Consider the following 26,820-nt stretch of genomic DNA (forward strand, 5'->3'; position numbering starts at 1 on the left):
TTCAAGTTTCGCCTTCCCTATTTGATTCAACGTTTGTTCATTTGGTAAAGCACTGTAGGCATCCTCTAATGATTTAATTCTTAATTCATTCATTCATTCATTTTCCGAACCGCTTATTCCAATTCAGGGTCGTGGGGAAGCTGGAGCCTATCCCAGCCAGCTTTGGGCAACAGGCAGGGTACACCCTGGACAGCTTGCCAGTCCATCGCAGGGCCACACACAGAGAGACGAACAACCACACTCACGCTAACACTCACTCCTAGGGGCAATTTAGAGTGACCAATTAACCTATCATGCATGTCTTTGGATAGTGGGAGGAAGCCGGAGTACCCGGAGAGAACCCACACATACACGGGGAGAACATGCAAACTCCACACAGAAACCAGCCAAGGATTGAACCAGCAACCTTCTTGCTGTGAGGCCACAGTGCTAACCACTGCGCCACCGTGCAGCCCTCAATTCTTAATTCTAGTTCTGATATTTTTGAGTTATCCTTCTTTTTTTATATGATGCAAAAGAGATAATTTTTCCTCTCATTACCGCCTTACCTGCTTCCCACAGAACACATGCTGAAACTCCTGGTTTATCATTATTTTCTAGGTAAACAGCCCATTCTTTTGTGAAATAGCTGATAAAGTCAGGGTCTTTAAGCAGTGCTGTATTGAATCTCCAGCTTTTAGCAGGTGGTGTGATTCTCGTATTTCTTACAGTGAAGGAAACTGGTGCATGATCGCTGACTGTAATGGGGTGGATCTGGGTTTCTGAAATCATACACACCAACGAGCTGCTAACCAGGAGATAATCTAGTCTAGAATATGAGTGGTGAACTGAGGAAAAAAAAGTGTATTCCTTGATATTAGGATGAAAAGACATATATCGCAAAGACCAAGTTCTTCCATATATTGTTTAACAGTGTCTGCAGACTGCCAGTTTCTATTGTTTTCTGAATTATTCATCCTGTCTACGGGACCCATTACCACATTAAAATCTCCTCTTATGATAAGGGTGCTGTCTGAGTGTTCTGAGACAGTTTTAAAAAAGGAATGAAAGAAGGAGGAATCATCCACATTTGGCCCATATATGTTAGCTAAACATAACTTCATATTTTGGATAGTTAATGTCACTATAATATATCTTCCCTCTGGATCTGTGGTTCTGTTGATTTCTGTGAATGTCACTTTTCTATTTATCAAAATGGCAACCCCTCTCTGTCTGGAGTTATAGCAGGCGGAGTAAACATGAGGAAATTGTGGTGTAGAGAGAGCATCCACTGAAGTATTTGTCATATGAATCTCCTGTAAGAACACAATGTCTGCCTTTCGATCATTTAGCCTGTTAGATTTTTAGTCTCTTCTCTCTGGTCCCAGCTCCGTGAATATTCCACGTGATAAACCTAAGTACTGTCATGCTTGTGGTGACAGGGTAGGTGTTAGATGCTTCCACTTGATGTGAATAAGTGTGTGCGCAGGTGTAAGTATGTATGCCTTGTGTTGTGTGACTGTATTGAATGTTACTAAATATGTTTGAAATAATAACAGTGAGAGTGTTGGGTTATGTATGTAAGTTTATCTAATGAACTGTGTAGTTTTGCATCTGTGTTATTTAGTTCTGTGAGGTGGCAGCTAGAAAAGAAAGAAAGAAAAGAGTATGGAAGAAGAGAAAAAGATGAGCCAGATGTTGACCAAAAGAGGAAAGTGGGTGAAAAGGAAAAACAAACCCATAAGGAGATCTGTTTTGTGAAAGAGACTGGCAGTGTTGTTAACTATTGTGAGCAAACATTAAACTCTGATTAAATCCCAGTGAGACTTATTAGCCTTAATATCACCAGTGCAAAGCGTGTAGAGTGTGGATACATATCTGAGGTTAGTAGAGCCAGGGAGTGGTGTTATGGTCACGATGTAGCTGGCCATTGTCCACCGAGATGACCGCGCGGGCTCCTCCGTCCAGGAATTTCCTCCTGATGGGGAACAAAATCTTACGACGCTCCAGGATCTCTCTGGGGAACTGATCGCTCATGCTGATATGAGTCCCACGGAGCTGTCTCCCACAGCGCTTCACCTCTTCTTTTTCTTTGTGTAGCACGAATTTAGCAACTATTGGTTTTTCTTCCCATGCGATGAACACGGTGAAAGGAGATGGCTTTTACCTTTTCCTCTGGAAGCTTAAGGTGGGATCGGATGAATTCTTTCATGGTTACCTCTGCGTCTTCCTCTGGCTGCTCAGGGAGCCCTGAAATAACTAAGTTATCTCTCATGCTACGGGCCTGGATATCTAAGACTAATTCTTTCATTTTTTTATTTTCTTCCGTTAATCGGCATACTCCATCCGTGAGACTCTTAACAGAGTCTCTAAGCGCGTTGTTCTCCGTAGCTAAAGCTTCTACCTGCTGCTGGCTGTATTCTAGACTGTGCTTTAACGACTGGAACTCCCGGTGTAGAACTTCCAGCAGGGAAAGCCTGGCGTCTAAGCTGGATAACTTCCCGTCGATGGAAATTAGGATATCCGTTGTAGCACTACCTGTTGGAGAACCTGGCGAGGTTAGTTCGGGGGAATCCGCTGGGCGAACTCTTTTGGAGGTGGAACCGGTTTTGGACGCCGTCGCCGCGGTGTTGCTGGTTTTCCCCATTACGATCCGCTGGAAGCTTTCTTCGATTACCTCTATCGGGCTGGTGAGATCTTCTTCGTTGTTATCCAGAGTGACCGGGTTGGTGTGATTGGAGTTTTTAACTGTTTAACTGTAAATTATTCGTTTAATTTCTTACCGTTAGCCTGGTAATAAAGGTTTTGTTTACTCTCGCGTCTCTCCTAACTCTTTAACTCTTTAACTCTTAAGTATCCAATATTTTGGTGATTACAGGTGTGAATATATGAATAAAAAAGTTGTGGTTCTTATGTCTCTTTGAGCCACCATTGAATCCTTTTACATAAAACATTTCATCTTTGCAGGAAAGTTTTAATTTAATACAATAATAATCAATTTGTTTTAAAATGGGTCAGTCTGTCTACACCTGCTATCATGTGCTTAGCCAGCTACTTTTCACATTTCTCAGAGCTGCAGTATGTCTGGAAGATTTGTTCAAATCTCTGGGGAACAGAGAGGCTGCTTTCAAAAGTCACATCTGTGGTTCAGTGTTTTTTTTTTTCCCACATGAGAGGTGCATTTTGGGACAACAGCCACCACTACACATAGCTACATCTGCATTTGCACACAAAGCGCTGTGCTTTTACCACAGAGAGGCTGTAATGTGTGAAGATATGAGGTGTTTCATCTAGCAGAGAGGAACTGCTTTCACATGCATGTGGCTAAATAAAATCAGATTTTTTTTTGTTTATCCTTCCTGGGAATAGGTTCTTGGAAAGCATGCCTTACAGATGCGCTTAACAAGTGAATGGACTTTTTAGGACTTATCTAAAGATAATTCTGTTTTGGTTTTTTTTCTGTGTTTACTTTGCATATTAAATCTTATAGGTGTAATTCTTTCTTTCTTTCGTCGTTATCAACGTGAGCAAACACAGTGTGGATTATTAGCACTGTGTCTATACCTTAGGCTTATCTATAGCTTGTAGTGTGTAGCTGCAGAATCCCTCTGCATCAGCCACTATAACTGAAGGCTACTTAGCCTTACCAATCTTCTTTCATCCCATCTGTTTTTTTTTCCTCTCCATTCTCTAAATTTCGGGCAGTGTCGTGGGTGTGTGTCAGTGTAATCTCAATCAAAGGATGACTTCCCTTGACTGTTTCAGAGCCAAAGTTGTTACACAAGCATCCATTCTTCCCACGTTCTCTAAAGTTATTCTTGCTCATGCTTCTGTTTTAATACAAAGAGCTGGTTACTCCTCGTCTCCTCCATCGACTCCAACTCTACTCAACTACAGCGACTGACAAGAGATACGTACTGACATCAACCAAAAGAGTTCAAGATAATGATCATACTTTCTTCAAAACAACTAAAGATGATGTGAAAAGCATGCATCGCTAGATACTTTTAGCTTTAGGTTTATTGCAAGAACACTGGATGTTTTACGATTTTAAAACCAACCTCTGACATGTGCTTCAGAGATTTCGATTCATTTGACACGTTCTCTTCCCATGTCAATGTCAAGGCTGTTCTTTCGCAGGTTTGCTCTAACAGGAACAGAGACAAATTAGTTTTCCAATCAAGTTTTTTTTATTCCATCTAATAAAGCAGAATACGGGCGTCTGAATCTGACAAACAAGGCAAATCCCCACAGACAACAGTTGTCAGGTGTTATGAGTGTTTTCAAACTGACAAGCCAAAATGTTATTGGGACACTCTTGATCTTTACTAAAACCAAAGACAAAGAGATTTTTTTTAAAGCAAGAAAAAAAAAAGCTTTTCTCCAGTCAGTAGATATGACCTTCTTTTCCATGTCATGAGTAAGAGGTGGTGAAGCATGCTTACAACACTTTATCGTGAGTTGGAAGGTCTTGTTTTCAGGGAACAGCTGCCAAAAGAGGGGTGAAACGCACAATATGTCTTTTTCTTACCTTTGTGCCTGACAAGCCCAGGCAATCCTTCATGACAGCAGCTATCAGCAGCCTTATCTTTCCAGTGGGGGTCTGATGAATGACCAACATGTGAAACAGAAAAAAGGTGTCTAACTGTAATGAGGACTGACATTTAATTTTTTTTTCATAAGTGAATCTGTGCCATTTTATATTACTGGAACTCACTTTAACAAAAATGGCCTCTGTAACTCACTACCTAGTCCATTCCAAAACTAAGTGCTCCTCCTACAGCAGAAATCATCAGTGTGATTCTATAACTGAGATATTTGATGTCCCCCAAGGGTGGAAGGATTGTGGTCATTTATCCTTTTAGGTAGCAGCAGAATTAAATGGATGTCAACCTGAGTAGATATGATAAATTTGTCTGAAAGTGTTTGCAGTCTTAATGAAATATTTATCCCGACTGTGTAATGGTTATTTAGAGTATCACTAGATGACTGAATCATATCTAAAAGAATAAGTGTCTGTGTATGAAAGTTATTGCCCATTCTTTCCCTTATCAATAGCATCCATCCTAAGTTACCTAAATTACCCAAGATTTTAGTTGGGGGTGGCAGTGGCTCAGGTGATTTGAGCCCTGCTGCAATGAGGAGGTTTGTTCTCTGAGGTCCCAAGCCCAGATGAATGCAGAGGGTTGTGTCAGGAAGAGCATCCAGCGTAAAACGTGTCAATTCAACCAAGTGATGATTTGCTGTGCCGATCCCATCAGAGGGACAAGCCAAAAGTGAAACAACTACAACCACCCAAGTTTTTGGTTCATGATCACATACCTGCAAATCCATTTTGGCACACACATCAATAAAATTTATATTTTGCTAACAAAACATAGCACATTGTAACAAAATCCAAATGTAAATGGACCATACCAATATGGCACTTTTCTAGTCATGGTTACCAGTCAGAGTGCTTTAATACTACATTTCACATTTACCACTACCTCTTTGGTTACAAATTAAGTGCTTTTTTCTTTGTTACTCATTCTTGCCCGAGTAGACACATCAGGAGGCAACCTGAGGTTCATTGTCTTGCCCAAGGACACTTAAACATCTAGCCAGGGATTTAATCTTCTGATTAGTTGACAGACAAACTGCACTTCCTCCTGAGCTACAGCTGACGTGTATAGCAGCTATGTTGGTCCATAGCATAGACTTTAAGTCATGTCAATACATGTTAAAGCTTTACTAAACTTTACAATAAAAGACACACATTTTGCATGAATAAACTTTTTGTCACTTTTAATATCCATAATCCACAATAATGAGCTGGCAGGAGCAGATGCAGCGTGGAGTTAATCTGTGTACTGTCAAATGTGAGTCGGATCTGTAAGTTTCTGTAAAGAAAAGATGAGCTAAGGCCAGTTTTGTTGTTCTTACTGCTGCATGCAGAGTGACATTTGGCACCTGGGTGTTGTGTTTTCATTGAGGACAAACTCAGTGACCACTGTAATTGACACCTGAGATGTGCTTTTGCACCATAAAGCCTGACATTAGTGGGTGTTATTGACCTTTTAAATCGGAGTAGCAGGTAAAAAGACATTTTTTGACACCCTTAAGTTGTTATTTCTTCACAAACAATTGATTATTTCAGTAAATTCTTCAGTCATCTACTTTAATAATTTGGTGTAATGAAATTTTGATACCTTTGAACCTGAGAAAATAGTTCCACAAATGTCTTTCTGTGGCAAATAACCTGACCCCTTCTTGTCACCTTTGATTTATGTGTCCACCTTGCCCGTTCATATCTCCTCCTGTTTTGTGTGCACTGTTTTGTGGGCACAGGAGTAAAAAAAAAAAAAAGAGATGATTACTGTCTCCTAACCTTTATTGCTGATGACATGCCCATTAAATTTTAATGTCCTTGCTTTTCAAAAGGCTGCTTTAAAATTCTGTGATGTAACAGTGATACAAACTTCAGGAAGGACTATGTGGAATAAATATACAATAAAAGACTAAAATAATCACAAAAAACTGGAGTAAAATACAAGTTAAATCCAGCCAAAGCATGAGATGTTGATATACATTTCAACAAGCTGGAAAATCAAACATTCGTCCTTTATCCCGATTAAATGGTTGAAGCCCTGTTAGCAAATTTACACGTATGTGGAGACTTTCACACATACAGTGCATGTCTTCACTTCTGTCCCCTGACAGAGTGGCCTGAGAGGATGAGAAGGAGGTGAGACTTTCAACACACTACGCTTATTTATGACCTCTTCTTCTCATGTTTTGATGCCTGCAGGAACTCAGGAGCAGAGCTGTTTTTTTAGGTATTATAATGAAGGCTGATTTGTCAGGAAATATTGCATGTAATATATTGTCCACATGTTCTTAATGACCAAACAATCTGTCACATTATTTCTCTTGTTGGAAAAAAAAAAAAAAACTTGTAGTGATAACACGAAAGACGTTTATTAGATGATTTTGACAGAAATAATTTTAGTATTTCAAAATAATTGAAAGCTTTTTACATGTGTGCAAACTGGTGGGACAACATGATTATAAACAGAATGACAACTGATATTAAAGCTTAACTTTTTATGTCTGACTGTTATTTGTCATCTTGCATTAAACTGTCACTAGTTGACAAAAATTATATGTTTCTGTTAATTTCATGCATTTTAGCCAGAAAAGTGCTTTTTAACAATGTTGTAAACAGCACCCTCATGGGCAAACTGGTTTTATCTTCAGCAATTAGCTGTCCTTTGTACAACACATCAGCCAAACCAGAGCAGCATTCTTCCACCTGAAGAACTTTACCTGTCTCCACATCAGACTTTACCCTCATCATGAAACCCTCATCTATGATTTTATCAAATGCAGACTTGGTAATTGCTGCATGTGGGTAACCACAAAAATGTTTGACAAATTCCAATACTTCCAAAACTGTTGGAAAAGTCTTCCCTCACACCCTGCTCTTCACAAACTCCACTAACTTCCTGTTTTACAACAAGTTCAGTTCAGACTCCTTCTCATCACTTTCAAAGAACTTAAAAAGCTGGCTTAGAACTTTCTGACTGACCTTCTTCATTGCCATATATCAAACCGTGGTCTCCTGCCCTGTGATATTCCCCTTATAACCAGTCGATGAATCCATAGTAACCAGTGCTTCCCTGTCGCGGCTACTGGCTGGAACCCACTCTGAAACGTTATCCATAACAAAAAATGTAAAAGATAAACATCTCACAATCCACCTTAATGATCAGTTTTTGTTTTTTTTTTTTGGTTTTTTTGTTTTGTATAGATTTTAATGTAAGTTTAAAGTCATTTTGTGTTTCACTTTGTGTTCTCCTCTTTCTTTTTTGTAGTGTCTAAATTATATTCCTAACATTATTTTAATTGACGTGGAAACAACAAAAAAGGTTATTGTTTGGCTGAGCTGCAACACGGATACAGAGTACAGATACATGCTATTTTCTTCATGCAGCCCAAAAAGTTCATTTTGCTTTCCTAACTTTATATATATATATATATATATATATATATATATATATATATATATATATATATATATATATATATATATATATATATATATGTATATATATATATGTATATATATATATATATATATATATATATGTATATATATATATGTATATATATATATATATATATATATATATATATATATATATATATATATATATATATATATATATATGTATATATATATATATATGTATATATATATATATATATATATATATATATATATATATATATATATATATATATATAATGTTACTGATGTGCTGCCCTATAGACGATGTAAAACAGTTTCTGGGGGTTTACTTGTTTACTTGTTTACTCATATGTTTCTGTGCCGCTATCATATTTTCAAGTCTGTTTAATTGCAGACAAAAACATCCATGATGGTGTGAAAAAATGCAAAGCAAGAACCAAACATGAATACATTTTAAGCTGTAGCATGAACAGCTATTGTTGTGTTTTCCATCAGTTTAAGAAACAGAATATAAACCAGCTCCGATCTGTCGTCAATCAAATCTTAAGCAGTTGTTGTGCTTATAACTTGTGTGAGCTTGACAGCCTCCTCTGCAGCGAGAAGCTGTCATTTTGATGCAGAGGAGTAATGCAGCAGAAAGGGATGAGGACAGATCTGTGAGTCATAGTTCAGATTTTCAAGCAAAGTCTTCTCAAGATTACAGTGTTCTGCTTTAAAGTGATGTTTCAAAGTTCATCTTAATGAAATGCAAAAAAAAACGCTGCACAAAAGTCAACAGAGATGTGAATGTAAAATCCATGGTACAGATCATGTTTGATGCAGCTCCTCAAATTTGATGCTAACGAGGTGTGAAGGGTTTTAAGATGCTGCCCAAACCTTCAAAAATTCGATGAGCAAGATAGATTAAAGGCATGTAATTATCTTGTGACTGCTTTTCTCAACAGAAAAAGAACTATAAGTGAGGCTAAAACACAAACACAAAGCTGTCTTGAAGTTACTTTTGCTGAAATGTCAGGATACTGACTCATAAAGCATATTTCTGACTTCCAGCTGGTTCCGTAATACACAAACTCCCATTGACGCAATGAATCGGTTCTCCCATCAGTTTTTATCCAAGTATTGACAAACTAGTTGCCATAACTAAATAGCTTTGGAGGAGACTTGCTTACTACATAAACAGCTAATTCAAAGTCATTCACCATTATTATCTTTGGTCCAGCTTCTGTGACTATAGAAATGTTTGGGATGTTTGTAGGAAAGGTTAAAATAGATTTAAATGGCTGTAGCTATATGCAGCTGTTGTCATTATTTTCACCTCTCAGAGATCTTGACAGTATTTAGAAACCAGGTCAGAGATTGTTGTGGTATGAAAGTGATTGGCATCTTCTCTCAACTTGTGGAGATGTTTTTTCTCCTCGCTATCGAAACCAAGCTTCTCCACACATATAGTGTCATCAGATTACCCTTCACTTCTGGTTAAATCGCCTGCTAAAACCTCATGCGCTGTGTATATGTGTTCATGAATGCTTATGAGTTTCAGTTCTCTCTCTCCTTTTGGGTTTATTCCACCTTTCTTATGGCCATTACTCTCACACGTGTGTGAGTGTGTGCACATCTAAATGTGCATACTCTGACCAGTGGATGAGGAGAAGACTTCCATCTCTATTCCCTGAGCTCCCCTCCAACATCGCCCATGGGTTTTGTTTTGATCCCCATCCACAGCCCCCTCTTAAGCTCCGTGTACATTGTGTTGCATGTGTATGTGTAGGGCTACAGGGATGATACACAGCGCACCCTGAAGCCTTTTGTGCTCCAAATTTACACCGCCTTGCCCTTATTCCCAGTGCCAATTTCTCCCCTGCATGCTCGTCAGTGTGTGCAGTGCAGGGCTTATAGCGGTAGAACAAGGCTTGGCTCTTTTCCCTGCTCACTCTGCCATCAGAAGTCCCAGAGGTATACTCCTCTTACTGCTTCTTTACAGCCCAAGGCTTCTTTCAAAGTGCGAGAGACAGTTGCTCTTGCCCTCGTTCTTGTGAATCCTCGCTGTAAATCTTGTGCTGAATTCTTTTTGGGTTCTGAAAAGTTTGAGCTGAATGATGCATGCTTTAGTGCGATGGAAATAATACAAGAACAGGCTGTTATTGCCATGTCAGTATGCTGCATGCCACCAATTCCTTTCAGAGCAATTTTCTCCCTCTGGGACCATTTACAGAAAGTTTTAATGGATTCATGGTCAAAGTTCATGAAGCTGACGCAGTTTTACCTGTAACGGAAAACTGAAATGACACATTTTGAATTTGGTTTAAATCCAGTAAAGATACACGAGCGTGATGAAAAATGGAAAATGTTTCAAGTTATACAGTGATTGACTACATTCTTTAGTCAGACCGTTTTTGTTCTGTAAATCTAAGAAATGGCATGAATTAAGCCATCACCTGCTTAAATGTCATTTATGCATTAATCTGCTGGTGTTCATGACTCAGAAGACGACCTTTTTCATTGTTTACACCTTTACACATCTCCACAACTCACAACAAAGCCAACTAAATGCTTTAAAGGTATATTTAGTTTTGTTTAAGTGCTTGAGATGCATTTGCCACCAAAGGAGGAAGATTAACGCATCTCAAGTGCATGAGAAGTGTTTATCTTCTTCCTTCGATGGTAAACTATCTCCAGTGAGCTTTTATGTCTTCAGCAATGAATAAATATCCACTCTGCAAAGATTTTGGCAAACATCCACATTACTGTCATACATAATCTGCTTGTTATGAAACTGTGGGTATTGTTAAGTGCATAAAACGTGAGGTGTGGGTAATATATCGTTGCTGGGCATTAAAACTCAAGATATCCCCAAAGCCAAATGGGAGAGTGGCACTTAATGTGTTATGACCAGTTTATAGTTATGTTTCGATTGTTATCTGACAGCAAGATGAAAGAAATGTATTGTTTGGCATTGTATGTCATTATAATACTCAGCAAAAGTGCAGATTCAGTAACAGTGGCCAAATGAATCCAGTTACTTATTTATCCTGAACTTTATCTGTCGGCTGGATGATTGTTGAGTGAAAATAAGAACCTGATGTCATCTGAATGACTTCATTTTAAGAAAAGTCCAGCATTAAAGGCAAGCATGAAGAAAACTGTTGTACAAATGCCTTTTGTTTCTGCCCACTTAGCATCAAGAAAAACAAACTTAGTCCTCTACGGCAGTTTTCAAACGCAACCATCTCTAAGGTTGACAGAGAGTGGTCTGTAAAAGAGAAAATATTCAGTGAGCAGCAATTACCTGGAAGAAAATGCCTTTTGATGTCAGAGGAGAATGGGCAGACTGGTACAAGATGATAGAAAGGTAATGGTGACTGAAATAGGTATGCAGGGTATGATCTCTGAGCACTCATGTCAAACCTTAAAAGCAGATGTGCCGCAGCAGCCGAGAACCACACCAGGTAACAGTCACACACTTGTCTGCTAAGAACAAGAAAAGGACACCGCCTTTACAAAACTAGACAGCAGAAAATGAGTCTGGATTTTAGCTGCAACACTCAGATGGTATAGGGTCAGAATTAGATTTAAACATGGAATCAGGTTTCCATCCTTACTTTTATCAGCAGTTCACTATGCTGCTGCTGCTGCTGGTGTCATGGTTTTAATTATATGTTTGGCAAGTTTTGGGTGTTTGAGTATCATTTGAACATGGTTTAAACACCAGAGCATTCTTGTGTATCATTGCTGACCATGTCCATCCCTTTATGACCACAGTGTACCATCAACAGAACAATGCATCTTATCACAAAACTCAAATAATTCTACATTAAACATGACAATGAAATGACCATAATCTAATGACCTCCTTATCCACCAGATCTCTGTCCAATAGAGCATTGTTGGTATGTGGTGGAACATCATCATAGAAGTGCAGCTGATGAATTTGCTGCAACTGTGTGGTGGTATCGTGTCAATAAGAAGCAAAATCTCCAACCAATGTTTTCATCACCTTGTTGCAATCAGTGACTTGAGCCACACATGGCCCCGGTGTGATCTGCATCATTGATGCATAACATCATTTGCTCTGAACTCTGCAGAAATTTTCCACCTTGCATCATCATGAAAGCTCTGGAATATCAGCTGATGAGACAATGTGCAAAACTAGCAGCAAATCTCCAAGAACATGTACTGCCTGTGCATGAGTGTGAAGGCATGCTGAGTCATTCTCTTCATGGGACCTGTATGCTGCTTTTCTTTCTCCATTTACACCTGTGGATACATTTATGTACATACAGTAGTGATATCAATTAAAAAACAAGCCTCTTTTGTTGTGAAGAAAGCAAAGATTTTCAAAGCCTGATTTCTGCATGTTGTACCTCTTCAACACTCAAGCCAGTGACTCCCCCACACTACCTTCCTCACATTTCCAGTGTCTCCAGCAAAAGGCTTCCTGTTAAAAAAAAAAAAAAAAAAAAAGTGCTCAAACAGCAAGTGAGGAAAAGGTTTGAACCAATTTGTTCACATTTTCTCCTGAAAATGTCTCATGTTCCCCAAGAACTCCGGCTTTTCTGAGAATTTCTTTTGTAATTATTCCTCAAATATTCAAATGCAGAATCTGATGACTTAAATCGAAACACTTAAGTAATATTTTTTCTCAATAAATTATACAAAAATTAATATTAGTGTCTAAACCAACAATAGAAGTACTACTGAACTACTCAGCTGAAAAAAACTCTAATAAACTGAGGAAACATTGTTATTTAATCCCACATTAATTCCGTGTATGATTCTATTTAGTCATCTGATGGTATTGTAATTCCTCAAATAACAGACTCTTCTTAGGCTATAAACTGTTTGAGCAGGCTAAAAGTTTCCCTAATTTATTTGTGTGTCTACAAGTACGCAATTTCTGTTTTTGCTCATGGTTCCTGTAAAGCCCCGGTCATACACACACACACACACACACACACACACACACAAACACAGTCACTCAATATGATTATGACCACCATGAAGCTCATATGTACTTCTACCACAACACATTAATAACAAGCTAACTAACATGGTGAATGGCCATTAAGGGGGCTTTTGACTCCCATTAATGACTCATGGAGGGCCACATTAATTCACATGGGACACATCATTCAGGACTGGGATCATGTGTCATTGTGTTGGAGACAGACGGTGGGTAAATGTGTCCCTGTCTGCCTCTTTGTCTATTTTGCCTTCATTTAAATCTCTGCTTGCTTTGTGTGGAATTTGGCAGATAATTATCCTTTCAGCTTGCTTATCTCTGTGCTTTCTGCTTTTGTGCTTTTTTTCTTTTGTGTCCGAGGCGTTGTAGCTGAAACAAACACATTTGACATAAAAATGCATGAAAAAACATTAGATGTGTGCCATTAAGAGCAGCGGCCGATGCAGACAGTATCACTGAAAGGATAATGATTGCTGGATGCGACAGTGTGGATTAGCGCGTGGCTAAGCTTGTTGTGACCACAGATTGTAGGAGCACTCAAAATGAGCACTGCCATGCCACAGTCAGCCAGGTGGATTAGAGTTGGGTCTGGTGGGGGTGGGGGCCTGATAGCCAAATAAAAGACTCAATGGTTAACGTAATAGTTTGCTCACTGGGTTGTTTAAAGTCTGGCCAGCTGACCTCTGTTGCTGTTGGTGTCAAGTAAAACAGCCATCAAGCTCTTGGATCGACTGGCCATAAAGTTAAGTCATGAGGCGTGTTTGATTGATTTCTCCTGATTTACACCGGAAAGACTAACAAGAGCTGCTTATGAAATAAAAATTCATACTTATGAAGCCCCTTGCTGCATCTGTGAATACTAACTTACACATGAACAAGGGTAGTTGGTCATTTCCTTTTAAGAATCTGCAGTCACAAGACTCTACAGGAACAGTAAACATTTAAAAAAAAACTCCCACTGACAGGCTCTGGAAGCCGAAAGTGGCCACGCTCAGCTACTATTCTTTCTTTTAATTGTTATTTCGAGATGAGTTTATTTTCTCATTTTCTTAAGACAAAAAGAGCTGCTTTCTCATCACAGTCGGATCATTTATCTCAAGATCCTTTTTCTCAAGACAAAGTTACATTCACAAGATAACGAGATGATCAAGGTCTGTTTTTATTCACTGCAGATTAACTCAAGAGACTGATTATTATTTAAATAAAAAGTCTAAATCAAATAGATCAGAACATGTCTCCCCACTATGCCATTGTAATTCAATATTAAACTGCTCTGCACTGAATTACTACTTCTAAACTTTAATTTGATCATGTTCAGGCCACTGAAGTATAATAAATTCACTTTAATATAAAAAAATAAAAAAAAAAACTGTTTGAAATGATTTAAACTTTGTGAGATGGTATATTATCCTGCCAGAAGTAGCCATCAGAAGATCATGGGTCATGGTCATAAAGGGAAGGATGTAGTAATTAACTATAATCAGGTAGAATGTGGCGTTTAAACAATGCTCAAATAAAACTGAGGATGCCAAAGATCTGCCAAGAAGATTTCCCCCACATCACTGCTTGATGTATAGCAGGGTGGATCCATATTTTCATGTTGTTTAACCACATTCAGACCTGATAATCTAAATGTCACAATGTGAATGGAAACTAATCAGACCAGGCAGTTTTTTTCCCCAGCTTTATCATCCTGTACAAATTGTAGTTCTCCGGTGTCCTGGTCTTAGTTGAGAGGGGTGGTTCCTGGTGTGGTCTTCTGCTCCCGTAGCCCATCTGCTTCAAGGTTGTGTATTCAGAGATGGTGTTCTGCATACTTTGGTTGCAACCAGTGGTTATTTGCGACATTGTTACCTTTCTGTCATTCTGAATCAGTCTGCCTGTTCTCCGCTGACCTTTGACATCAACAAGGCAGAGACTGCATATTTTCTGTCATTTGGACCATTCTTTGTAAACCTTACAGATCTTTGTGTGTAAAAATCCCAGTAAATACTCAGATCAGCCTGTCTGGCACCAACAATCATGCCACAGTCATAGTTACTCAAATCCCCCTTTTTCCCCAATTAGAAGTTCAGTTTGAACCTCAGCAAGTCATCTTGAGCATATGTTAACAAGCTATTAAACCTAACCCTATAGTGTCCAGGGAGTGTATTTATGGTACATATATTATATTAGTGTTTTGATATGTAACAGTCAAATACATTATTTTGCATTATATCTTCAAGCGATAAACAAATTTTTCCTCTGCAGTTAACCCTAGCAAGTCCTCTCCAAACAGTTTTGACCCCTTAAAATCCCTTTGATGCAAATTCTGACTTGCTCTGGGGAAAATCCAGCTCAGACTAGCCATCATTGAGATTCTATTGTGTTATTGTCATGTTGAGAAAAGCTTATCTGAATCTGAATCTTCATCTGTGAAAAGCTCACTAGCACACGGGTGCCTGCATGAAACTGCACAATGCAGCATTGTGGAGACGGTGACAGGGCTCATTAGCTACACCACATCCTGGTTATCTGATATCCAGGCAGCCTGACTTGTACCAGTGAGCGTAGCTTATGACTTCACTCAGAATCAAAGGCAAGAGTGTCAAACTACCAAAGCCCTAGTTCATTAGAAGATGGAGCCAAGGACGTGCTAAAAAGGGAAACTTGAGACGGGGATTTGAAAAAAGAGCCGTTCTACTTGTGGTTAGTCAGCATTGAAAAACTTTTGGTGATTCAGTTTGGTTTTTGGTCTATGAGACATGAGAGCAACGACAGTAATATCATTACAGATATTCAAAGTTAAAGAATATTTGTATGTAACTCCTTCCTTTGTCATATCTTATTCTTCCTTCATCCTAAAAACAGCAAAGTGCCATGTCTTGTTTATGTCAAGTTTCAACTTGATACATATTAGAACAAAGTTAACGGCGGATCCACAAATGTAAGATACTAATGGTGATATCGCTTCCTGTTTTTACTGCATTTAGTGTATCTTTGTTTTAGTATTTTTGCTGTCCTGTGAATTTTTGAAAAGATAATACACACACACACACACACACACACACACTTTTCCCCTTTGCAATGATTTATTTAAAAAGTTCAATGCTTCAGTCACACAGACATTTCTCAGAGAGGAAACATTTGATTCCTTGCATCATGAGAGAGTTGAGCCTCGTGGCTTGTGTTATATTCCCTTCACTTGTTTGCAGTCTGCTTTCGAAACATTAACGGTTGTTTGTCAGCTACTAATTTGCAGTGAATGGCATTAACATTACAGTTTGTGCAAATTGCAACATGGAGTCTATGCAGTTTCTATAACCTTACCATTAGAAAAATTCAGTCTATGTTTACTGGTAGAAACTTCAGACATACCAATAACTAGCTTGTAAATAATTCACATCTAGATTAACTCTTCCTCTCACGGTTTTATTAAGCTAACCTTTGCATTTCTCCTGGCGTCAGTGCTCCACGGCATTCATCAGTAATGGCTTTGTGTGATTGCTTCCCACTCAGAGCAAGGAAAAATCTAAACTAGAAAGAAAAGTGTCACATATTGTTTTTGAGGGGTTTTTTTTACTGTCAGAAAGAAAAAATATGGTACATCTGTTCATTTGTGATTTGCAGTCTGCTTTAGCCGAACTGAAAGTATGCCACATCAGCCACAGATGTGTATCCCATGTGCTAAAAAGCACATTTGTCCAAACAGCAGCAACTTTTTACTGACCTTCTCAGTTACTAGGGTGCTGTATGAATGATACCATATTCTTTTTGAAAAATTTAAATATTGGCCATTTATAATTCCCCTTAGTGCTGATTTTTTTCATGAAGTCCGGATGAACATAGATATTTTCTGTAAAATTAAGCAAGTTTTGATTACTTGTAATCAATAGTCCTACAACTTTTATTTTCTACACATCAATGAAAAATGTACCTCCTAAGCTTGTAAGGAGAATTGGAAGAAAAATAAATGGACATTGTTAACTTTCTAAAGACTTGCAATTGCCTTTAAGAAGAAATCCTTGAAAAGTTTATTAATGGTCTAAGTGGGATTATTGATCTCATGGCAATTTGTGAAACAGTCATGAAAAACAATCTATTGATTTTTTTTAGGGATTTTCTTGTTGGTTTTATACCCAATTACATAAAAACATCTTCTTGCATATCTTGTTATGGTAAGGAAAAATAGTCATAGTTTGCTTTACATCATGCTCTCTCCCAACACTGGTCTTTTCTTGTTAGAAGTCAGTTGTCTTGGTTAACAAGGTGATACTCTCCATCTGGATGCAACACAAAGAACCAGATGGACTGAGAAGAAACTCCAAATGAAGTACAAATTGTTTGAAATTTTATTAATCTGCATAAAATGACTCATCTTGTGCATATTTCATTTGACCTTCCCGTGAGACGTATTTTGCACCTTTATTGTCTGCAGCGACAATGTTGTATTAAACATGCAATTTTACTCAAAGAACAGTTTTTCAGTTCTGAAAAGGTTGGTGGTGGTTTTACGAACAGGGAAAAACTTAGGGTCACAAAAGTGCAATGTTTTCCTTTTAAAAATAAGGGATTCTTCATCAAAAGAGGCTTCAAATCCTTTGTAAAACCAGAGCTTGGTTCCCTACTGCACTGAACTCAAAACTAAAGTAGTTCCCAGTGTAAAGATAACACCCTCAGGCAAACAAAGAAGTGAAAAAGTCAAGGACATAACACAGTCTTCATGACAAGAATTTTATTTTCTTTTTTTTTCTTTTTTTTTTTTTTTTAATTACATTTTGCATTAAATTAAAGAGTTTTGTTCTTTACAACATACATTAAGCTGTGAATCAGATGTTAAGGAAGTGGAGAGAGGAGGGCAAAAAACTTTGTGACATCACAATATCTTACAAGCTTACAAAGTTCAAAAGTTTGAAAGTTGATAAGAGTTTATTTGCATCTAATAGCAGTGTATTATAACAAGGGTGAAAGACAAAAAGGCACACACTAAAGAACCTCACTGTCCACAGCAGCCTTCACAGTCAACCCTAATCCAGTCATTAAAAGTCTTTCAACTTTACTCTGATATCAAAATGCACCACAGCTCTTTTTTTTCTTGCCTACACAGGATGTGGACATACAAATGTCTTAACTGAGACAGGTTTTGTGGTTCACATTCTGGGTAGATTCCCAATTGAAATAGAGATGTTAGAACAGTTGTAGATAACAGCTGCAGATAAACATTATTCCAGGCCTGGTTGGGGAGGTAACAGGTTCACGCACCCAGTACGCTGAAGGTTTGAAACAGTGATTAAATACCTTCAAGCTAATCTTGGGACACTTTTATATTTTGAAGTTTAATGCTTTTATTAATTACTGAGATTACTGTCTCAAAGAACCCCAGACCATGCTTCAAACCTTTGTCTCAGCTCGTGCTTTGACTTGTTTTTACATGACCTGTCATACAAAACCAAACCCTGCAAGCATCCATGCACATTAAATTTAGGCCACAGATCCTGCATGTCCCTCTTGTTTCACCTGGGGATTGAGACATTGTTGGCTTTCCTCCATTGAGAAACACAAAACTGTTTGATATTGAGAGAAAACTTTGACCTATCTACATATACAACACAAGGGGAGTGCTCCACTGACTTAAGTGTTTAGGTGAGGGTTGGGGTTATCAATAAAAAAAAAAACCCAAGTAAGAGGGAAGTGAAAACAAAAAGATCAGATTAGTCAAACTTGCAGCCATTCCTAAGGCCTTAATAATGAATTAGTGAAGCAAAAAAAAAAAAAAAAAGATGTCTAAATTTCCACAAACTGTTTTCTCTTACAAGAGGGCGTCAACAGAGCACATTTTTGTCATATTTATGTTTTAAAATGTCAACTTTCTTCACAGGAACCAGCCTGTTTATGCAAATACCTAACAAAGAGCAGCCATGAACGGCGTTGGTACATGGGGGTTGGTTGGTTGGGGGATGGGGTCTCATGAGTATCTCAGACTGTAATGTTTAACATGGCGCTGCTGTGGATTTATTATTGCAGTGCACCAGAAAGATACACAAAACATTGGCCTTCTCAAGAAGTAACAAATGTTAACTGTTCAGTTAATCAGTCAAAGGACCATCACGCCAAACAGAGAGCAAAAACAAGTAAAAACAAATATCAGGACTTTTACCTTGTATAAAATAGAAAATCAAAAACACTCACAACGTCTTCATCGACACTGCCAGCACAACATAAAGGGTTGCATGAAGCGCATTAATGGCACAATCAGAAATGAACCACAAAGATGAGTGTGTATGTATGTGTGTGTGTGTGTGTCTTTATCCACCAGAGAGAGTGTGAAAGAAGAAAGGGAATGCTTTCTTCCTCTCCCTCCACTGGACTGTAATTGTGTTATGTCTAGGGACCAGAATTACAACAATAACATCTACATTCTTCAATTGCCTTTTTATCAAACCAAAAATAAAAATGAAAATAAAAAATACAACAAGGAGACAAAGTTAACAGCTATTAAAGAAAACATTGTCACTACTTTAGGGTGTAAGGCACAAATTTACATGTGGAAAAAGAAGCAGGCAGTACAGATGTTTTTTTGTTTTTTTTTTACCGTTTTTAGATTTTCTTAATCTGTGTGATGCTGCTGGACGAGACGATGCGATCCAAGATGGAGGCATTGTACTGTTTCCTCGCAGCCTCACTTAGAGCTTCATTTTCAGTGTTTGTGTGTGTGTGTGTGTGTGTGTGTGTGCAGATTCCCACACTGTTGCTGCAGCTGCTTTTCTTATATTTGCAACATGCAACAGTGAGCTTTGATGGCACTGGTAAGCCAGCAACCAATCAGGACAAATGTTTCTGACCCACACAAAAGCACAGTGCTGATTGGTGGAGGAGGGGAGAAGGGTTTGGGGGGGGGGGGGGGGTACTCATCGAAGTAGTGAAATGATGAGATTCAGGATTTTGCTGTTGTTTGTTTTTTAAATGATTGGTCTCAAACAATGGAAATTCCATTAAGGTGAAAGTCCGGGTCTGGCACAGTTTAAATAAATATCTCCTCCTTGTCACAGAGGTCATCTTTACTGTATCTCAAGCTGCAGGTCCCACTGAGCACACAGTAAGACCTTGTGGACCTTTAGTCAACAAAAAAGTTCTACTGGCTCCAGTTTAATGACTTTAAATATTTTTTTTCAGTTGATTAATCAATATTAGAACACTTCTTCTTTGTCCTCTCTTTGTCTGAGCCGAGAAACTCAGTTTGTTTTGTTTTGTTTTTCTTCCAAAAGCACTTAATAAAAATAAATACAACAGGCTATTAGTATAACAGTCATGTGTTATTTCAGTAACCAGTACAGTAGAAGATTCCTCTGGCCGGGCTTCGAGTAAAACCCAGGTGGGTTTGATTGATGTAACACTGAGAGGCTTTTCACAGTTTCCAACAGAACTTAGGCAGTTGTCTGTCCATTCAGTCCAAACCCAATCTCTCTGAGTGCTTGTTCACTTAGATTCTTAAGTCCTCAAGGTACAGTACAACAATTACTCTCCAAGCCCCGCTCTCTGCGTGCTGTCTTCTTATGTGCTTTTCTCGGCGTGATAAAGTATCAGGTCAAGTCCCAGCAACCAAAGACACTACAAACAAGAGAGCCACCGTCTTGAATGCTACAGGGTGCAGATGGATGAAATATTCAAGACAGACTTCGTCTTCTTTTTCAGTAGCACAGGTTGCCATTTGTTTACAGAGGAACTGGGCGCCGGCCAGAGCATGAGCTCAAAGACGGCAACAATAAACAACAACCATTGTTTATTTACATATTTATATAAAAAGAAAGTGTTTTCTGAGGAAAAGAGAATATGTTGAATTTTCCACTGTACTGTACACCAAAAAAAAAAAAACCAAACAAACAAACAAAACACTAACAGGAGATGAAAGTTGTACAGTATTCCCTGTTTGTTTTTCTTCTTTCAGAAATCACCTTTCAGATCTGTCTGTTCACATTGGATTAATAAGCCAACAGGCTGACTATGTGCCGGAGTCACTGGACTTGACTTTTGTTGAGAGCGAGACTACGGAGGGTTTTGGAGGGACATCAGGCTTGAGGTGTTTGATGCCTGTTCGAGGCAAGGAACCATAAGAGCTCATTCCAGACTGTCGAGACAGCGATATGCCCTGTGCTGTCATTTGTATGGAGTCCACCCTCTGCGGTGCAGGTGGTGGGGACTCCACGCGAAAGCTGTGATGTCTCGCCAAATGGGAGGAGTTTGAAGAGTTGGTGTTATGCTTCTTGAGGGCGGAAGATCCTGAAGCAGCAGATGCTGATCCTTTCCGGAGGCCGTAGACTGATGAGTGGACCTCCAGGCGTTTGCCCATCTGTGGAACAGCAGGAGGAACGGTGAGAGAGGCCTCTCGTTGGGGAACGCGAGGTGGGAGCATGCCATCTGGATCCACAATGTTGAGGTTGTGACATGGGCTCTTTACTGTCTTGTACTCCAGTGTGGCCCCTTGGTCGTCCATAACGCCGTGCCCCATGCTCAGGTCACTATGATGAGGCTGTTCCACATACTCATGCTGGTAGGACTGCTGCAGATGAGGTTGAAGCTGATGCTGATGCTGTGGCAGAGGTAAGACAACCACACTGGGGATATGTCCTGGTGAAGCCCTCAAGGGTAGGTCTGTGGAAATAACAGGGGAGCCCATAGATGGCATGTCCTTGGTGCAAGCGTTGATCAAATTCTGATTTCTTTCCCATTCACGGCTTCCCCGGCTGGGTTTACGACGTGGCTGCATAGGCGTGGATTCAGGTGTTGGCAGCGCAGTGAGATCCAGGTGGTGCTGGTCAGCTTTTATCAGCATCTTTCCATTCGGTGTCAGTCTCCCATTGTGCATCAAAGGGGTGAGGATGGCCTCTGGGCGACCATCTTTGGCCTGTGTCTCAAACAGGCCAGTCAGCTTGGTCACACTGTTCATGGATCCACGGCGGGAGTGAAGATGGAGGCTGTCCTTTTCCTTGCGGCCTGTCAGGTCCATATCTCTCCGCCGGTGGTCACAGACGCAGTAGACTATAAGGCCTGAGAAGATAGCGCCCATGGCAAATGCCAAGATGACAGCTATTGCCAACAGGGTCACTGGAACCAGCTGGTCACGACCCTTCTGGTAGCTCTCACGGATCACACCTGCCGAGACACATTCACAAATGACATTCAGATTGGCAGAATTTTAAAAATGGGAAAGAAAATGCGGGCATGTTAAGTAGGAACTTGCTTCTAAGAAAAAAGATTTGATAAAAAAGATACTTAATATTGGTTAAACCAAAAACATGGAAACAAAACTCAGTCATATTGACTAAAATAATGTTCTGGGTAAAAAGATTACCCATTATGGAAACATGCAAATGAAGAAGGACTCATCTAGTCAGAAGAAACTACTATTCAAAATGATCACAAATGGTAGCTTAAAGTAGTAACATTCAATATTTGCTGAAAATCCAATCTTGGAACAGAAAATGTTTGGAGGGGTGATTAGGATTCACATTTTAAATCCCAGATAAAACCCTCTGCTGAAATGAAAAAGATATGAGTCAAGATAGCGAAGCCTGAAATACCCAATGTGCCTTTTCAGTCATTGATGCAAATGTGAGACTTTTCATAAAGCAGGGATCTAATCTCAGGGATCCAAGAGAATACATTAAAACGCCTCTGATTAGGCACTAAATCCAATGAGCTGTGTCATCAGTGTCCTATGAAAAAGAGTGGCAAAGACACACTAAAATGTGGCAACATGAAAGATAATTTAATAGAAGCAGATATGCAATATACAAGTAGTGGGAAAGGGGAACAACAGGTTGTGTGGACTAAAATCAAACATACATTCCACATACAAAACACACCATTGAGGAAAAATTCACACATCTGAGCTCATGGATAATAATTTCCAACCAAACGATAATTCTATAATGCAGCACTCTGATCTTAGGGTTAAACATATCAATGTACACAAGAGATACAGCATCATTCATATGACTGATCAGTCACCACAGACCAAGGATTAGGAATGTGGATTTAAAAGCACCCACAGGCCACAGCTTGGCTTGATACCTGTGTGTAAAACACTCATAGTCTCATCATTTCCTGGCAAATGTTGCTCACTATGGAGAGCAAGCAAATAAAAGATATTTGAATTCCTGTGCATGATGCTTATCCTTCTAACAGAATCATAAGAAACTATCTGAAAAACAGAAGCTTTCATTCAGTACAAAGGGCATATGACAGGATATTCTGAGCAAATCCAGATGTAAGACTGGAATTTCACCTCTATTACTGCATTAAAGTGAGTGGAGGATTTAAAGTGGGTCTCTATGACAAGCTGATGGAAAAATGAGGTAGACCTGTAGATATTTCATATAGAGAAGATTCATAAACACTGTTTCTAGTTTTGTTCTTCAAAGTACACACTGCACATCCACACTTCTTACTGGAAGTTTCAACAAACAATTCAATGACTATCTCAGCATATTCACAAGACTGATGTAATTTAGCTGCTTTGCAATTTTGTGCACAGTTAGAATAAGTCATGTGGTTTGACTTAAAACTCAGTAACTACCATAAAAATGTTATCTTCATTTGAACTACAAATGGAAAAATATATTGAAGATGTTTTGTCTTTCATAATCAGAGCTGTCTCCACTGTTTTAATATCCTCCTTTAAAGAGAAAAAACAGAACTTGGTTTGCATTTTTTTCCTTTTTGTCAGCGATCCACTATGTTAACAAGGGGCCATATCAACTTAGATCCCTATTTGCATGCAGTAATTTGCATGTACAATCTAGAAGTTTGCACATGGGGCTGAACCGCAGTTTGCCGGGGATGTGATGGCAAAAATGGTGGTAGGTGCAAACTTGTTGGGAACACCCAATTATTATAAATAAGGGTTCTGTGCATTTTGTGATTTGCAGCATGGGGAGTTTGGAGAGAACGCACAAAAAAGAAATTCAACCCTGGAATTTGAGGTGTTGGTTGATGAAGACAACAAACACTTAAATTACTTACAGAGAAGAAATCTGACTGCCACACAAAGAAACGAGTTCCATCCATCCATCCATCCATCCATCCATCCATCCATCCATCCATCCCTCCATCCACCCATCCACCCATCCGTCCATCCATCCATCCACCCATCCATTTTCTTAACCACTTGTACAGTTAAGGGTTGCGGGGAAGCTGGAGCCTATCCTAGCAATCACCCTGAAAAAATGTGTTCTCTGCATCGCCTTGCTTCTTTTTGATGTCTCCTTCTTGTGTAACCATGTGTGTGAAATTACCTCCAAAGAATATTTGCACCTCCCTTTGAAACATGTTTCATTCATTCATTTTCCTAACCACTTAATCCAATTCCAGGTCTTTGGGTGAAAGGTAAGGTCCACCCAGGACAGCTTGCCAATCCATCGCAGAGACAAACAACCATTCACACCTAGAGTAACCAATTCACCTAACATGCATGTTTTTGGACGGTGGGAGGAAGCCATAGTACCCGGAGGGAACCTACACAGAAAGGCCACTGTCTAAGCCTTGCCCCAGCCAAGGATTGAACTTCTTGCTGTGAGGCAAAATTGCTTGTGAATGCCCCATATTGCATATTCCTTGCTGCACAAGTAATAACTACATCCAGGCTTGCTATTGTGCACATTTGAAAGATACAACTGTCCATGTACACTATTAGAAAATCCGTTTGTGCATGTTTTTGCAAGTGAAATTTTTGCACGTATTTTTATACATGCAAACCCTTCGTAGATCTGGCCTCAAGCGTTTGAATACTCTGTTGATGAATAATGGCAAATTTGGATGCAAATTTTAAGATTTTATCATTTAGTTTTAAGATGTTGTTGTCTTTACTGAGCCCTTGCTGACCAGGAAAGGGAGTAGCATGCAAAAGGGGCTCCAGGACCAGACTCTTCAGGTAGCTGTGTGTAGAAGAAGTTTCTACATTGTATTAAAATTGTATATTTAGCTTTTATATTCATAGATGTCTATTTGTTCCAAGTTCTTCTAAAGTGCAGAAAAGCCTTAAGCAGAGATTATTTCTTTGCTTGTGCATAGTGAGCCTGAAGTTGCTCTCAGAGGCTACCAGGGGGAGAGAACTTACAAGAATCTGTGTTCATATTGGCTACTCTCATTGGATGAAACACACTTGCGGTTGTGCTGCATACAGTGTTAATTGGGGACCAGAAATTTCAGAATTTTGATGAGAAAGAAAATTAATGACATCAGAGGCCAGACTGCCTAATCAGGAAACTATGTAAGGCTTCATTAAATATAAACATTGAAGACTGGATAAACTTCTTTCTTTAGTGAGAAGAAGGCAGGCACACAAGAGAGTCCCTGCTGGACAGAGAAAGTGTCCAAAAATATTTGTAAAAGACTTAAAAATGATTTATCACAGGAGACATGCAGGCCTGCATTATGGCGCGTAAAATCCCTTTGAAAAAAAAAAAAAACATTTGTTTGGATTGACTGGATTGGATTGGATTGGATTGGATTGGATAACATGGAGGAACTGGATGACAAGAATAATGTTGCCTGAAATGAGGATCCCATGGGCAGGCTTATATCAGCAGTTGCAGTAATATTTTACAAATGATTATCTAAATTTTACACAATAACTAAGCTAAATCACTCAGTTCAACACAAACCCACATTATGATTGGGATTGCTGCATTAAAGGAAGAACCACCAGAAAGGCTCCATCCTTTCTGTTTTCTTCAAACTATAATAAAGATATTATTTCAGATATTTAAAAAAAGCATTCTGGGAAGTTTTGTTTAAATTCAGCTGTTTCATTTACCTTTTTGTTGAACACATACTGCTTAAAATGATAGAAGTCCTATTCAAAAGTCACATGCAACAACTAAACATAACCAAAACAAAATGGTTTAAGTTAACTTGCAGAAATTATCTATTTGAACTTAACTCCCTGTTCAATGTTTCTTTTTTTTTTTTTTAACAGAATGTAAATGTTTCCCTTCTACTTTCCAGCACATCATCAGTGTTTCATTTGCAAACTTTAGTTTTAAAGAAAATGCTTCATAACAAAATGTCAGTTGCAGTAATTCTCTAAAATCCTGAAAGAGCTCAGTAATCCTGTTTGACTTTTTCAGCTTGGCTGTGTCACCGAAGATGCACTCATAGAACATCTTCTTTCTGCGTCTCCTTATTGAGACATAACACAGACACAGAAACAGTAATCTGTTCTCATGGAACAGAAATCCAGACTCTCTTAAACCAACATCCATAATCCTCATCTCTGCGGTCATACTTCATTAGCCCAACAACTTGACTTTAAAACCTTTTTTTCCAAGCTGAAATAAAGCACTGAGCAATACCTCAGTGTCTCTGCAGACTTTAAAGCTCAGACCCTGGTAAACAAAAGAGAAGTTAGATTTACTCTGATCATTCCTCATCTTATATAGAAGCAAAACTTCACTATTCTCTGTTGACATGTGCTAAGAACGTGCAGCTCTGTCATAACTCATCTAGTGTCAAACAAATGGTTTAAAAACTTTTCTCTGTCTGATCTTTCTGTTTCCTTACCAAGGATATGCCCAGCTGTGTGGATGGTGTGAGCCGATGAGTGTTATCCCCAGTGAAGCTTTAAGGTTTGACAAGTGTTATGCTATAAACCCTTGTGACCAAATGGCCTGCCTGTCTTACCAAACATCTGCTTCCCTTCTCATACATTAACATCTAGTTAAGTGAGAAATGCTTTTCTGCACTGCTGTTGTTCACTCTTAAATCTTTCTTTTCCCATTTCCTGCTACATCTGATATGCCTCTTGTTTTTTTTTTCTTTCCATATGGTAAGTATTGCTGCTGAAAACTGAGAAGGACTGTATTTTAAAGTCTGTGGCCTTTACCAAGAA

The 26,820-nt window shown here is 38.9% G+C and overlaps 1 protein-coding gene across 2 annotated transcripts in view; it reads right to left on the minus strand.

Annotated features, from left to right (window-relative positions):
• Positions 1-17,705: 17,705 nt before the first annotated feature.
• sema6a (sema domain, transmembrane domain (TM), and cytoplasmic domain, (semaphorin) 6A) overlaps positions 17,706-26,820 on the minus strand; it is a 110,408-nt gene continuing 101,293 nt past the window's right edge. For both annotated transcript variants that reach the window (XM_079251930.1, XM_079251929.1), the window contains one exon: positions 17,706-22,082. In XM_079251930.1, coding sequence (XP_079108056.1) covers positions 20,932-22,082 — 1,151 coding nt within the window. In that variant the 3' untranslated portion in view covers positions 17,706-20,931. The remainder of the gene's footprint in view (positions 22,083-26,820) is intronic.

This window comes from Telmatherina bonti, assembly GCF_933228915.1.
Source record: "Telmatherina bonti genome assembly, chromosome: 13".
NCBI lineage: Eukaryota > Metazoa > Chordata > Actinopteri > Atheriniformes > Telmatherinidae > Telmatherina > Telmatherina bonti.